This window comes from Bos indicus, chromosome 12, assembly GCF_029378745.1.
Source record: "Bos indicus isolate NIAB-ARS_2022 breed Sahiwal x Tharparkar chromosome 12, NIAB-ARS_B.indTharparkar_mat_pri_1.0, whole genome shotgun sequence".
Taxonomy (NCBI): domain Eukaryota; kingdom Metazoa; phylum Chordata; class Mammalia; order Artiodactyla; family Bovidae; genus Bos; species Bos indicus.
In genome coordinates this window covers 71172864-71187704 of record NC_091771.1, presented here as the reverse complement: position 1 = coordinate 71187704, position 14841 = coordinate 71172864, and the positions used below count along the sequence as shown (strand labels likewise).

At 38.9% G+C, this 14841-nt stretch overlaps 1 protein-coding gene across 1 annotated transcript in view; it reads right to left on the bottom strand.

The window, feature by feature from the left end:
* Nucleotides 1-14841, bottom strand: part of LOC139176097 (ATP-binding cassette sub-family C member 4-like) — a 163553-nt gene that overhangs the window by 30108 nt on the left and 118604 nt on the right. Inside the window, exons 24-25 of the mRNA XM_070799963.1 lie at nt 11353-11508; nt 3101-3190 (exon numbers count right to left, since the gene is read on the bottom strand). Coding sequence (XP_070656064.1) covers nt 3101-3190; nt 11353-11508 — 246 coding nt within the window. The remainder of the gene's footprint in view (nt 1-3100; nt 3191-11352; nt 11509-14841) is intronic.

The window sequence follows — 14841 nt, the reverse complement described above, 5'->3', positions numbered from 1 at the left end:
TCTACACACCTCTTCTCTTGTAGAATTTACTGCAAAAGTGTCGGGAGCTGTGTTAGGCATTACTGACAAAATGGAGGCATGGCCCCAACCCCCTCTCCTTGTCCCATACGCACAGACCTGGGATGAAGGAGTTAGGCCTTGTGATTCTGACTTGTTTTTTCCTCTACTTGGCTGAGTTGACTGAAAAGGAATATTAAGCTTCTTATTGTTCTTGAGAGGAGCATGAGAAGGCACAAAGCCTTCTGCAGCTGTGCTCAGAGAATAATTCATAAAGTTAATCACTGACATTTGTTCAAGGACTTTTACAAAAGAGTATTCCAGGATGAGCACATAGGCTACAGCTTGAGGCCATGGGAGCGATTGCTATCTGAAGCCTATTTGTGAGGAAAATGTTTATGGCAAAGGAGTTTACTGAATTTATGGCTTAGGAATAATTAAAATAGAAGTTAAAGATTTAAGAAATGTAATGTTAGCATATTTTATTATAGCTTATAGAGGTTAAGAATTTTAGAGATACTAATAGAAGTCTTTTTAAGAGATAGTGAGCTCAGGATGTTAGGGGCAAACAGGATTTAGAAAGATAAGAAATAAACTGAGGAATGTAGCATGAGTAACAATGTAATCACAAGTTAACTATAGGACATATAAAAGGAAGTAGATAATAGAAGTAAAGTTGATTCTGAGAGAATCACTGAAGCAGGAACTGTGTTTGAAGGGCAACAGTGATTTATGGAGATAACAAATCTGGGTGAGGGGAAATAGAAAATGTCAAACCTCCAAACTAATGCTTTTGTAAAAGTACAAAAGAGAATCATAAGTTTGAAATAAATACGCAGTCCAAGAAAATTGAGAGGCTGCATCATTTCTCGCTGACACCGCTCACCCCTTCAGGTTGAATCCCTGGTTGCTGGAGCTGGACTCCAGCATAAAAGACTCACAAACTTAAAGGAAATCAGAGGTACACTGTTTTTCAGGCAAGAGAAGGTGAAGCAATTGACCCAATTTAAGAAAACAAAATCCACATGCTGCTGAAAAGCAGGGTGGGTATATAAAGACTCAGTGGTGACATCCTTCAGAAACCAGAATTACTGGCTGGAAATGGTCATACCTCCAAATCTGCCTGCTTACAGTCAAGGCTCATCTGCATATTATAGATTTCAGAGCTTCCCTGGAAGGGTGACACTAAATGATAAACACACCAATTCAAACCAACATGAACAATAAATCTCTCAGATTTGTGTAACAACCACAACAACAAAGATTAAAAAATATATATGCCACACTTCTCTGAAATGAAAAGATCAATCAAACACTTAGTAGTTGTTTAGGTAGAGTATTTTCCCTGTGTTGTGCTCTAAGAGTGTTATAGTATCTGGTCTTCATTTAGATTTTCAAAGTTTAGTTTTGTATATGGTATCAGGGAGTGTTCTAATTTTATTCTTTTACACATAGCTGTCCAGTTTTCCTACACCACTTACTGAAGAGACTGCCTTTTCTCCATTGTATATTCTTGCTTCCTTTGTCATAGGTTAGGTGACCACAGGTATGTGAGTTCATCTCTGAGCTTTCCATCCTATTACATTGATCTATATTTCTGTTTTTGTGCCAGTGCCATACCATCTTGATTACTCTAGCTCTGTATTAAACTAGTGAAAAAGTTCATTTAAGTTTTTCCATCAAATCTTATGTAACAAACGTTTTGGTCAACTCAATAATATATTCTGAAGTCAGGGAACCTAATTTCTCCAGCTTCATTTTTATTTCTTAAGACTGCTTTGGCTACTTGGGATCTTTAGTGTTTCCATTAAAACTGTAAAATTTTTGGCTCTAATTCTATGATAAATGCCACTGGTTGTTTGACAGGGATTGTACTGAATCTGTGGATTCTTTGGATATATAGTAATTTTCACAATATTGTTTCTTCCAATCCAAGAACATGGTATATCTCTCCATCTGTTTTGTGTCATCTTTGATTTCTTTTGTTAGTATCTTGTAGTTTTATGAGCACAGGTCTTTTGTCTCCTTGGGTAGGTTTATTCCTAGGTATTTTATTATTTTTGTTGCAATGATAAATGAGATTGTTTTCTTAATTCCTCTTTCTGATCTTTCATCATTAGTGTATAGGAATGCTCATTCTTACTTTTTAAAAGCAAAAGACTACGTATGGAAAAACCACTGCAATATTGTAAAGTAATTAGCCTCCAATTAAAATAAATAAATTACAAAAAAGAAGTCTAGGGTTTCTGCCATCAGTAGAACTGATTTGTAAAAGGAATGCAAAATCACAAAATAGTCTGTATTAAAATACAAACTGACAGCAACTTTATAGTCAAATTTTCTTTTCATGCAAGGGTTAAGAAATTCAAAGAAACAGAGCAAGGGAAAACATGACACAAATAACAGAAAATTCTCTAGAAATGAACCTACCCACATAAAAGCTGAGCAGATGTTCCAGGGTTCTGTTATCTGCATTCATGCTACAGCATTAAAATGACATAATTGCCAATAAATAATCATCATTAATTCTGACTATATAATTTGCCTTTATAAACACTTTCCTATGAAACTCCTACATTTTATTAGTATGATCTTATTTATATCTTTTAGTTTTAATAAGAAAAAACTACTATTGTCTCCACTTAGGAGATGTTTCCTAAGACCAGAGGAATAAAATGAATATTGGAGTGTAATGGAGTAATTAATTCACTAGGTCACTAGTAGAATTTGATCCCACAGTTTTAACATCTAATTGAGTACTCTGCTAAGGACAAGATAATGTGTCTATTGTTCAGGGTTCTAGGAAAACAGCTAAAATGAAAACATGTCACATTATATTGTTGATTTTCTGCTAAGGACAAGATAATGTGTCTATTGTTCAGGGTTCTAGGAAAACAGCTAAAATGAAAACATGTCACATTATATTGTTGATTTTCATCATCATCAATACACACATTTTTAAGCACACCCATGTCATCAGTGTTTTCCTATTACCAAAGTCAGTGAAACTGACACGCTCCCCTTAATTATCTGCAAAGCTCTAAATGTAAACACACATATACAGATGCTAACAAGTTAATTACAGTTACTATTAATAAATTACCTCTTCCAAGGCATTCCACAGTTGGTTATCTGTATGCTCATTAAAGGGATCCAGATTTTCCCTCATTGTTCCAGTGAATAAAACAGGTTCCTAAATATGCCAAAACAGTGAGTGTTATTACCTTAACCTCTTTTTTTTTTTATTCTAATGTATTCAGACTGTCAAAATTAAAATACAAAAACATCTACATTCATTAATTATTAATAATAAAGTTGCAAATGTATGTTTGCAAAACAGTATCTATAAAATAATTTTCCATTGTACAAAGTGTGCTACAAAATATCTTCTGAACTACTGAACACTAACAGAAGAAAGTGTTGAAGAAGTTTTTTTCATCTAAAGGAAAAAACTGAAGACAAAGGAAACTTGATTAAAAAAAAAAATACCACTCTGATAATAAATATCTGTTTAAAGACTCACACAAACTGAGGAAATAATTACATGAGAAACTTAACATCAAGATCTACATAAATTAACTGTCAATTCTGGTGTTACTGGGAAATACCAACAGCATGATTAGTACAGGTTTGTGCCTCAAAGCAAACCATTAAATATTTACACATTAGCACCAAAGACTAAACTAGGCTATTTTCTCCATTGGTCAGACTGTCTTCTAGGATCTGGAATCTCTCCACATGTGTGAAATGAACAGCACATGAAATCCACATGTGCAAGGGGAACATCAGCTCCTGGGGTCTGCAGCATCTCTGTCCATGGAGAGATCACCTCTGATTTTGGCATCAGCTGGCCCCCACATTCTCTCACATGTGTGTTAGGATGGCCTGCCTCACAGAACTTCATTATTAACTGCAAGGCCAGGAGGACCTGAAACCCACTGTGACCTGTGTCATGATGCTATGCTATGCTATGCTAAGTCACTTCAGTTGTGTCCGACTCTGTGCGACCCCATAGAGGGCAGCCCACCATGCTCCCCCGTCCCTGGGATTCTCCAGGCAAGAACACTGGAGTGGGTTGCCATTTCCTTCTCCAATGCATGAAAGTGAACAATGAAAGTGAAGTCACTCAATCGTGTTGGACTCTTCGCGACCCCATGGACTGCAGCCTACCAGGCTCCTCCATCCATGGGATTTTCCAGGCAAGAGTACTGGAGTGGGGTGCCATTGCCTTTTCTGCTGTGTCATGATACTTTAATTTAAATAGGTCTTCCTATTCCTCTGCTTCAGGAGGAGCCACAAGTAAATTAATCTGGGAATATATGTTTCTTCTTGGCCTCAAGAGAGAATCCTGTACATAAGCTAATGTAGGCCATTTACATTTTCTTCTGGAAGGCTCAGTAAGCCAGGTCATAAGAATATGGGCAGAAGAGAAGAGCCCAATTGGCTCCTTTCAGTGAAGGGGGCAGGACAAGGGGAGGCACATGTGTGGGAACAAGAGGAGACATGACTCCTCCACAAGTGCCCAGAACTGCTCGGAATCCCCACGTTCAAATCCCGCCTGGCCTTGGGGCTGGACTTTCCTCTTCATGTCACAAAAGCCTGAGAGGAAAGATGAAGAAGACAGACATTTCTTTTCCCTAATCATGAGGAAGAATGATACTCAGGAAGCCTTCCAATCCTTCCTTCAATATGGTCTCAGTTTTAAGTCTAGTGAGAGAGAAATGAATATAGAAAACTCAGGGTGTGCCACCAAAAAAAGACATACTCCTGAGAAAAATCCACAATTAAAAAGACATTATAAAGGGAGATTTAACTGCACAAAGTTGATCAAGTGGCCAATATGCTTCCAAAGCACTGAAAATCACTACTCATACAATATTTCAGAATGAGTACTTGTTGGGAGCCGCATTAGGCATTGCTAACAAAATGGAGGCACGGCCCCAACCCCCTCTCTCATCCTCACCATGCAGGTATGGCCTTGGATGAAGGAGTTAGGTCCTGTGATTCTGACTTGTTTTTTCCTTTCTTCGGTTGACTTGGCTGGAAAGAATGTTAAGGTGGTTATTGTTCTTGAGAGGAGCGTGAGAAGGCACAAAGCCTTCTGCAGTTGTGCCCAGAGAATAATCCATAAAGTTAACCACTGACATTTGTTCAAGGACCTTTACAAAGAGCATTCCAGGATGAGCATGTAGGCCGCAGCTTGAGGCCATGGGAAGGATTGTTATCTGAGACCTGTTTGTGAGGGAAATGTTTATGGTAAAGGAAGTTTGCTGAGTTTAGGGTTTAGGAATAGTTAAGAATAGTTAGAAGCTAAAAGTTTAGAAATGTTGTAGTGTTAGCATATTTTACTATAGCTTTTAGGGATTAGGAATTTTAGAGATATTAATAGCTAGAAGCCATTATAGGAGATAGTGAGCTTAGGAAATTAGGGGCAAGCAGGATTTAGAAAGATAAGAAATAAACTGAGGAATGTGGTATGCAACCCAGACACAAGCATGAGTTACAATGCAATCACAAATAAACACCATTCTGAGAGAATCACTGAGGCAGGAACTCTGTTTGAAGGGCAACAATGAGACAATTAATCTGGGTGAGGGGGAACTGAAAATGTCAAACCTCTGACCTAATGCTTTTGTCAAAGTATAAAAGAGAACCTGGACCTTGAAATAAACATGTTCCTTTTCATGGGAATAACCATAATTCTACTTCAGATTTTTATAAAAACTTGTTACTCTTTGTAATTATCAACCTTAAGATTCCCACATGCAGGTGATTTCTCATCCTTCAGCTGTCTCCATGAGGTTTACACAAGTGAGGTAGCCAGGCGAGGGAAGGCTGGTCCCCAATATTCTTCCTCCTTCCCTTCTCCATCTTCCCTTCATTTTCCAGTTTCTTTCAAGTAAGCAGGCTACTCCCTGCATATAATCTCAATCTCAATTTAACTACTTCAGATCCTGAGCACAAAGAACACACATACTTCAGCTACCTGTTGTGTTTCTGGAAATTTGTTAAGAAGAACTTTCGTTTTAGATTATTCCTAAAATTTTTAACAGAAATTGAGGAGTATCTTCTTAGAAACACAGAATTCATCTTTGAAAGTTCCCCCCAGGACTGATGGTCTATGTCCCCACTCCCCTGTCTCTGCTCCTACCCAGGTCCTTGTTACCATCACATCTCCCCAGTTCTGACCTGTTCATGCAGGGTAAGCAGTGACAGGGATGAGCCTGGGAGGAAGAGAGAACACCATGGAAGCTCCCTGCTACTTCCAGGATCACAGGGACCAGGGATCCAGGGAAGATGGCATGGGCCTGACTCAGCTAAGAGAGGCAACTCAAAGAAACAGCACTGGGCTCCTCTTCTGCAGAGTCTGCTCTCGGCTTCCTAAGTTCCCTACATTGGGGTGTTAAGACACAAGCATCACTGCTTCCTACACTTTTGTGGGGAAGACAAACGTAAGTTTTTGCACTTAGACAAGTAAATTCAGGCAACCAAACTAACAGATGTTCTCCACCTCTGCAGCTAGCAAGATGCTGTAAAGACAAAGGGCTCTTGGTTGGGGAGGGATAACATTTTGAGTATCTTCTCCTGACACATATCAGCCCATGACACACAAGTGCATAAACCCATTTCTAAAATGATATTGTCCAAATGAGGGACAGAGCAATAGGAGTAGTATCTTCTGGCTTTGTTCTGTACTTATTCATTCTTGCTATGGTTTGGGGAGTCCTTTCAAGTGGGATGGTAGGAAAATGGCAAAAATATCTGATGAGTACAAGACAGCTGAAGAATTGATGCTTTTAATTGTGGTGTTGGAGAAGATTCTTGAGAGGCCTTTGGACTGAAAGGAAATCAAACCAGTCAATCCTAAAGGAAATCAACCTTGAATATTCACTGGAAGGACTGATACTGAAGCTGAAGCTTCAAAACTTTGGCCATCTGATGTGAAGAGCTGACTCACTGGAAAAGACCCTGATTCTGGGAAAGATTGAAGACAGGAGGAGAGGGGGATGGTTGGATGGCATCACCAACTCGATAGACATGAGTTCGAGCAAGCTCCAAGAGTTGGTGATGGACAGGGAATCCTGGTGTGTTGCGGTCCATGGGGTCACAAAGAGTCGGACATGACTGAGAAGTGGACAAGGTGGAGACTGGAGAGCGTAGGTCTCTGTTATATGACTAGTACTTTGGATTTTACTCTGCTGCAATGGGAGTCTTTGGAGATAAAACTGAAACTCTTCGCTATATAACTGAAACACTGTGAATCAACTATACTTCAATTAAAAAAAATAGTCACGCATAAAATTTGAATCCTGGTTCTGCCCCTTACTTGAAAAATAGGATAAGCTCCCAGTAACTCAGTTTTTAAATCTGTCAGATAAGGATAACAACAAATTGTGAGGATTAAGCAGGAAATGATGGGATAAGAAACTAAAATGCATTAACAATTCCATAATCATTAGGAATTATTATTAATATTCTTGTAACTTGTCAGGGACTGTAACAAGCACTAGAGGAACAGAAATGAGAGATATAGGCCCTGTCCTCAAAGAGAGAAAGAAAATAGTCCAGAGTGTGAGGAGGGCTGAGAAAAAGGCTGGAGGTCTTGGTGGGGGATTGGAAAGTAAGAGCATGTATAAGGTGATAGTCAGGAAAGAAGCTGGTGGGAGGAAAGCCAGAAATCAAAATACAAAAAAATTTTAGTCTTATTTCTTGCTCTTGGTGGAAAATGTTAGATGCATTTCTCTGTTATGCTTTTCCCCAAAATTCCTATTGTGTCTTTTTGTTTGTTTTTGTTTCTTTGCCTTACTATTAATTTTTATGTAACAATTTAGTTTTTATTATTAAGCAATAAATATAAAGAAAATCACCAAAGACCATGAACACATAAACAGAAATTAAAGAGAAAACTCATTTCAGAAGGTGTTACTCTTTGTACTTAAGTAGAAACAATGCCCAAAAGGCCAGTGCCCTTATTCTTAAGAATAATAACAGTTCCTGATGACTGAGCACTCCTAAGAATGAGACATGGGCACAAACACTATCTCACTAAGTTACATCTTCACAAATCTGTGGGTCAATAATTTCCAGACCGGGTTTAAGGACAAGGATGTTGACGCTTGGCAGCCAAGTTACATCATCAAGGCCCCACAGTCGAAGAGGCAGAGCAGGAATAAACTGTGGGTCACACTGACACTGGGTCTACACTCTTAACCATTCTAGCCCCGTCTGCCTCCTGAATGGCTTCCTGGGAATCTTTACACATTGCAAGTTCTCTCCAGATTCTTTTTCTTTAATCAACCAACACTGCACCTTGGAGACAAAGGCATATAACGTGGAATCTATGTGGATACAAAGCTTAGCAACTATTCTGTAAACACACTCTCTGGAGTGTATACCTAGAACATGCTCCAAGGAAGGATGGAAACCAACAGAACAGAACCAAAACATGCTGAGGTCAAGGCATGTTTAGTCCTTGCTCAGATGTGCTTCCAAATATTATTGGTAGAGCCAAGAATAATCCAATGTTATTTATTTACAGAGTTATTTTATGTATACAAGCATGCAACTTTTTCCTATTAAGAAGCATTAAAAATAAGACAGGGCATGTTTCTAAAGCTTTGCATTCAAGGATATGAAAGGACTTTACAGACATGCCCTTTATTTCTACTAACTAATGTCACATGAACATTTCAGCAATGAGTACTATCAAAACATAAAACTTGGGAATCTAAGCTCATTTATTTTCTACTGTAATCATAAGTCATAAATCTAATAGCCAGAGGAAATCTTTAAATATGGGGACTGAATGTGCTGAAACGTTCTTCCCATTTTTCCTGAAAGGGATACCTTTGAAAAAAATTTTTTCAATTGTGAAAAAATATACATAAAATTTGCTGGATTAACCACTTTAAGTGCACAGTCCAGTGATGCTAAATACATTCATATTGTTGTACAGTCATCACCACCACCAAGCTGCAGATCTCCTTTCATCTTAAGGAACTGAAACTCTGTACCCATTAAACAACAACTCCCCTCTCCTGGCCACTCCTGGCACCCACCATTCTACATCCTGTATCCATGAATTTGCTATTCTAGGTAACACCTATTAGTAAAATTATACAGTATTTGTCCTTTGTTAATGACTTATTTCACTTAGCTTAATTTTTTCAAGGTTCATCTGTGCTGTAGCATGTGTCAGAATTTTCTTCTTTATTAAGGCTGAGTAATATTCTACTGTATGTAGAATGCACCACATTTTGTTTGTTGACTCATCTGTCAATGGACCCTTGCGTGCCTCCACATTTTTGCTGTTGAGAATAATGTTGCTATAACAAACATGTTCCAGTATCTCTTCAAGACCTTTCTTCCAATTCTTTTGGGTTTATACTCTAAAGGAGAATCACTAGGTAATAGACTATGGTTTTTCCAGTGGTCATGTATGGATGTGAGAGTTGGACTGTGAAGAAAGCTGAGCACTGAAAAATTGGTACTTTTGAACTGTGGTGTTGGAGAAGACTCTTGAGAGAGTCCCTTGGACTGCAAGGAGATCCAACCAGTCCATTCTAAAGGAGATCAGTCCTGGGTATTCATTGGAAGGACTGATGCTGAAGCTGAAACTCCAATACTTTGGCCACCTTATGCGAAGAGTTGACTCATTGGAAAAGGCCCTGATGCTGGGAGGGATTGGGGGAAGGAGGAGGAGGGGACGACAGAGGATGAGATGGCTGGATGGCATCACCAACTCGATGGACAAGAGTTTGAGTAAACTGTGGGAGTCAGTGATGGACAGGGAGGCCTAGCCTGCTGTGATTCATGGGATCGCAAATAGTCGGACACAACTGAGAGACTGAACTGAACTGAACTGATGATAATTCCATCATTAACTTTTCGGAGCAACCACCAAGTTGATTTCCATAGTAGCTGGACTATTTTACATTCCTATCAGCAATGAACAAGATTCTAATTTCTCTACATCCTTGACAATACTTATCATTTTCATTTTTCTCTCTCTTTTCTTTGATAACAGACATCTTAAGGGGTGTGAGGTGGCATTTCACTAGAGTCTGAAAAGAATATCTTGGTTTTAAAATTATTTAGAGTAATTCCAGGTATTTTTGAGGTCACAGGTAGGTAGCAACAGTTGTACCCAAGTCCACATTCGCCTTCCTTCCTTTGGGAACCATGTTGTATATGCTTCCTGATAAACAGGTATTTCAGGACACATTGCACCCACATTCCAGGAAGCACATTTGCCTGGCTCATTCTCTCTCCTCTCCTCTCTGTTTCTCATCTCAAGAGGGTACTTTTCTGAGCTTCCTTTGATGGGCAAATGATTACTAAGTATATAAATAAAAAACTTAATTTTTTTTTAATAAGCAAGTCTGTAAAAGCAGAGGGCAGGATGATAGATGAGGGCACAGGGACTAGGTTGCCCTTGGCTATATACTTGGAGGATAGTAATTTCTCAGTAAATATCACGGAATTATGTTCAGTGAATGAACCACAAGGAAAGACAGGAGTGTCTACCCATCCATATAATCCAGTCTCCAAAACTCTCCCTGAAAGTTATATTACTTTACAAAGAAGAAGAAAAGAAAACAGAATCAGAACCCAGGAAGAGATGGCCAACTCAACACTCCACCATCACAGCAGGCACATATGGGTCTACATGAAGCACTTCACACTCACTGACCTATTTTGTCCTCACAACAGATTGAGGGGTTGGTCCTGTTATCTGCCTTGTAAGACAGAGAAAACCAAGATACACGGAGACAGAATTCTGAGTCCCCTGCTCTTCCTTATTATTCTGTACTGCCTCCCTGGTGAAAATTATTCATTAATGGCTAAATTGTCAGTCTCCCCAAAGCTTCTATATATCCTATAATTCTCAAAGCCCCACAATTTCACAGAAAGTTCTCCAAGGAGATATCACTTTTTAAAAGATGTCCTCATTTCCCACAGCAAAATTATATCTGTAAGACACTTATTAATAAAATTCATGTTTCACTATAGGAAACTCTCCAGTGCTAAGCAATCCATTTATCCTTCTGTTCTCAGAATTATGTGATTATCAGTGGATAACATTGTGGAAACTGAGGAAGTCTGAGTCCAGAAATCTGTCTCAGTAAGTTATTAAATCACACATATACAAAACTAACAGATGAAAACAAAACAAAACAAAACCTGGTATCCAATGAAAGTGTTTGTTGAAAATACCTCCTGCTAAAAATACGCTCTATTGGGTAAAAAAGGATCAACTCATTCACTTAACTTGAAAAGACCAATCAAATTAAAAGCACTTAAACTTTAGACACCTTATGAAAAGAACATGTGAGAGTGCTCTGCTCTGCATACCTGAAGTGCAACTGACAATTTCTTCCTTAAATCGTGCAGTCCAATACTGGTTGTCAAGATGTCATCAATATAAATGCTACCTTCAGGTTCTGATGATCTCAAAAGGGCAGCAATGAGGGAACTTTTTCCAGCTCCTGTTCTTCCCACAATGCCAATCTGTAAAGAGACCCAGGGGGATGAAGAATTAACAGGATGCACAAAACCGAGGAGAACCCTGATTGTTGAAGATGAATTTTAATAGTTCTATTATATGTAAAGAATAGTCTATAAGTTTCTCAAGCAAGGCCCTGCTGACATTTTGGACCAGATAATTCATTGTTGAGGGTCGGGGGCCTGTCCTGTATATTGTAGGATGAGTAACAGTAGTTATGAACCCACTAGATACCAGATGCAACACTCAAAACTGTGGTAACCAAAATGACAGAAATTCACAAATGTCCCTGAATGAGACCACCATCATCTCTAGAATACACAATATAAAGTATAGTGACTTTTATGTCTTCTACTCAGATTTCCTGAGTAAATGCTTAATATGCAGAAAATTGTTTGTTTTCTATAATTATCACATAGTATCCATTATGTGGTATGTTAGAGGGGGAGACATGTATGTGTATGTGTTATATATGTGTGTGTGTGTATGTATGTAACTAAAATCCATAAATAAAGGAAGAAGATGACTTAAATAACCTGACTGTAGTGAAAACCCAGCAGTCTCCTAAGTAGTCCATAAGAAGTCAATTTTAAATTAGTTTTATTCCTACTCCCTGTGTAATTTGACCTTGAGAATTACATGGGTAATGTTACAGAGATATCAACAAGTCAAGTCAGAAGGATTATACAACAACAAGTATTCACTTTCTCAGGGGTATTTATTTATTTAAGAGGAATTATTCTTCGGCAGAAAAATGAAATCACTTCCTGATATTAAATACCTTAATTACATTTTATCTTGAAAGGAAACATCTTCACATATAAAATGCAGGTCACAGTATTGAAAGACAGAGGCCAGTAGACAAAATGTACATAATGAGACCAACAACAACACAGACAATATTTGCTATTTACATTGGACCTTTCATCGGAGCAGTAAAAAGACATTTTATTAATACATTAATACTTAAAATTGAACCTTGGAAAAACACATGTCAAGCGTCAGTCTATTTATTAAAAGCAAAGCAGAGAGAAACTAAATGCACTAACAGTAAAGTTAAAGAATCAATACAATGTAGGTAAAATGCTGGTGGTTGGTAGTTTAGTCGCTAAGTCGTGTCTGACTCTTGCGACCCATGGACTGTCACCTGCCAGACTCCTCTGTCCATGGGATTCTCCAGGCAAGAATACTGGAGTGGGTTGCTATTTCCTTTTCCTAGGTAAAATGCTGGTGTGGGATAAAACCACATTCAAATATATATGCAGAAACTGGCCTTTTTTACCAATGAATTTTAAAGTGAAAGAAAGCATTAGGTGATCAGTCGTGTCCAACTCTTTGCGACCCCATGGACTGTGGCCTGCCAGGCTCCTCTGTCCATGGAATTCTCCAAGAAAGAATACTAGAGTAGGTTGCCATTTCATACTCCAGGGGATCTTTCTGATTCAGGGATGGAACCCAGATCTCCTATTTTGCAGGAAGATTCTCTACTGTCTGAGCCACCCAGGAAGCCCAACTGCAAATTTTCTGAAGGAAGCTTTCCAAGAGATGATTTCATCTCTATGTAAAATCTGGAATTGATGAGAGTGTAAGATATGCTTGAATCATTTGTAAATCAGTAAAGTTTTAAAACTTCTGGCTTTAAATAAAGAAGAAATAAATCTTTCTGAGTAATATAATCAGAATGCTTAGAACTTTTCATGTTTCCTGATTTGAAAACCTCTGAAGTTTCACATCTTAGTCTGTAAAAACAATCATGGCACTTCAAAAAAGAATTTATCTTTATAGAGATTAAACGTAAGAAAAGTGGGTTCAGCTAATATTATCATCTGAGTATGCCAAAGCCTTTGACTGTGTGGATCACAATAAACTGTGGAAAATTCTGAAAGAGATGGGAATACCAGACCATCTGATCTGCCCCTTGTGAAATTTGTATGCAGGTCAGGAAGCAACAGTTAGAACTGGACATGGAACAACAGGTTCCAAATAGGAAAAGGACTTTGTCAAGGCTGTATATTGTCACTCTGTTTATTTAACTTATATGCAGAGTACATCATGAGAAACGCTGGACTGGAAGAAACACAAGCTGGAATCAAGATTGCCGGGAGAAATCTCAATAACCTCAGATATGCAGATGACATCACCCTTATGGCAGAAAGTGAAGAGGAACTAAAAAGCCTCTTGATGAAAGTGGAGAGTGAAAAAGTTGGCTTAAAGCTCAACATTCAGAAAATGAAGATCATGGCATCTGGTCCCACCACTTCATGGGAAATAGATGGGGAAACAGTGGAAATAGTGTCATACTTTATTTTTCTGGGCTCCAAAATCACTACAGATGGTGACTGCAGCCATGAAATTAAAAGACACTTACTCCTTGGAAGGAAAGTTATGACCAACCTAAATAGCATATTCAAAAGCAGAGACATTACTTTGCCAACAAAGGTTCGTCTAGTCAAGGCTGTGGTTTTTCCTGTGATCATGTATGGATGTGAGAGTTGGACTGTGAAGAAGGCTGAGCGCCGAAGAATTGATGCTTTTGAACTGTGGTGTTGGAGAAGACTCTTGAGAGTCCCTTGGACTGCAAGGAGATCCAACCAGTCCATTCTGAAGGAGATCAGCCCTGGGATTTCTTTGGAAAGAATGACGCTAAAGCTGAAACTCCAGTACTTTGGCCACCTCATGTGAAGAGTTGACTCATTGGAAAAGACTGATGCTGGGAGGGATTGGGGGCAGGAGGAGAAGGGGACGACAGAGGATGAGATGGCTGGATGGCATCACTGACTTGATGGACGTGAGTGTGAGTGAACTCCGGGAGTTGGTGAGGGACAGGGAGGCCTGGCGTGCTGCAATTCATGGGGTTGCAAAGAGTTGGACACGACTGAGCGACGGATCTGATCTGATCTGATAAAGATAGTGCAATGACTATAAGATATTTTGATATTGTTCAGTAGTGCAACCCTTTGCAACCCCATGGACTGCAGCATGCCAGGTTTCCCTGTCCTTCCCTATCTCCTGGAGTTTGCTCAAACTCATGTCCATTGAATTGTGATGCCACCCAACCATTTCATCCTTTGTTGTCACCTTCTCCTCCTGCCTTCAGTCTTTCCCAGTATCAGGGTCTTTTCCAATGAGTTGGCTCTTTGTGTCAGGTAGCCAAAGTATTGGAACTTCAGCATCAGTTCTTCCAATGAATATTCAGGACTGATTGCCTTTAGGATTGACTGGTTTGATCTCCTTGTTGTTCAAGGGACTCTCTCAAGAGTCTTCTCCAGCACCCGAGTTCAAAAATATAAATTCTTCAGTGCTCAGCCTTCTTTATGACCCAACCCTTATATCCGTAC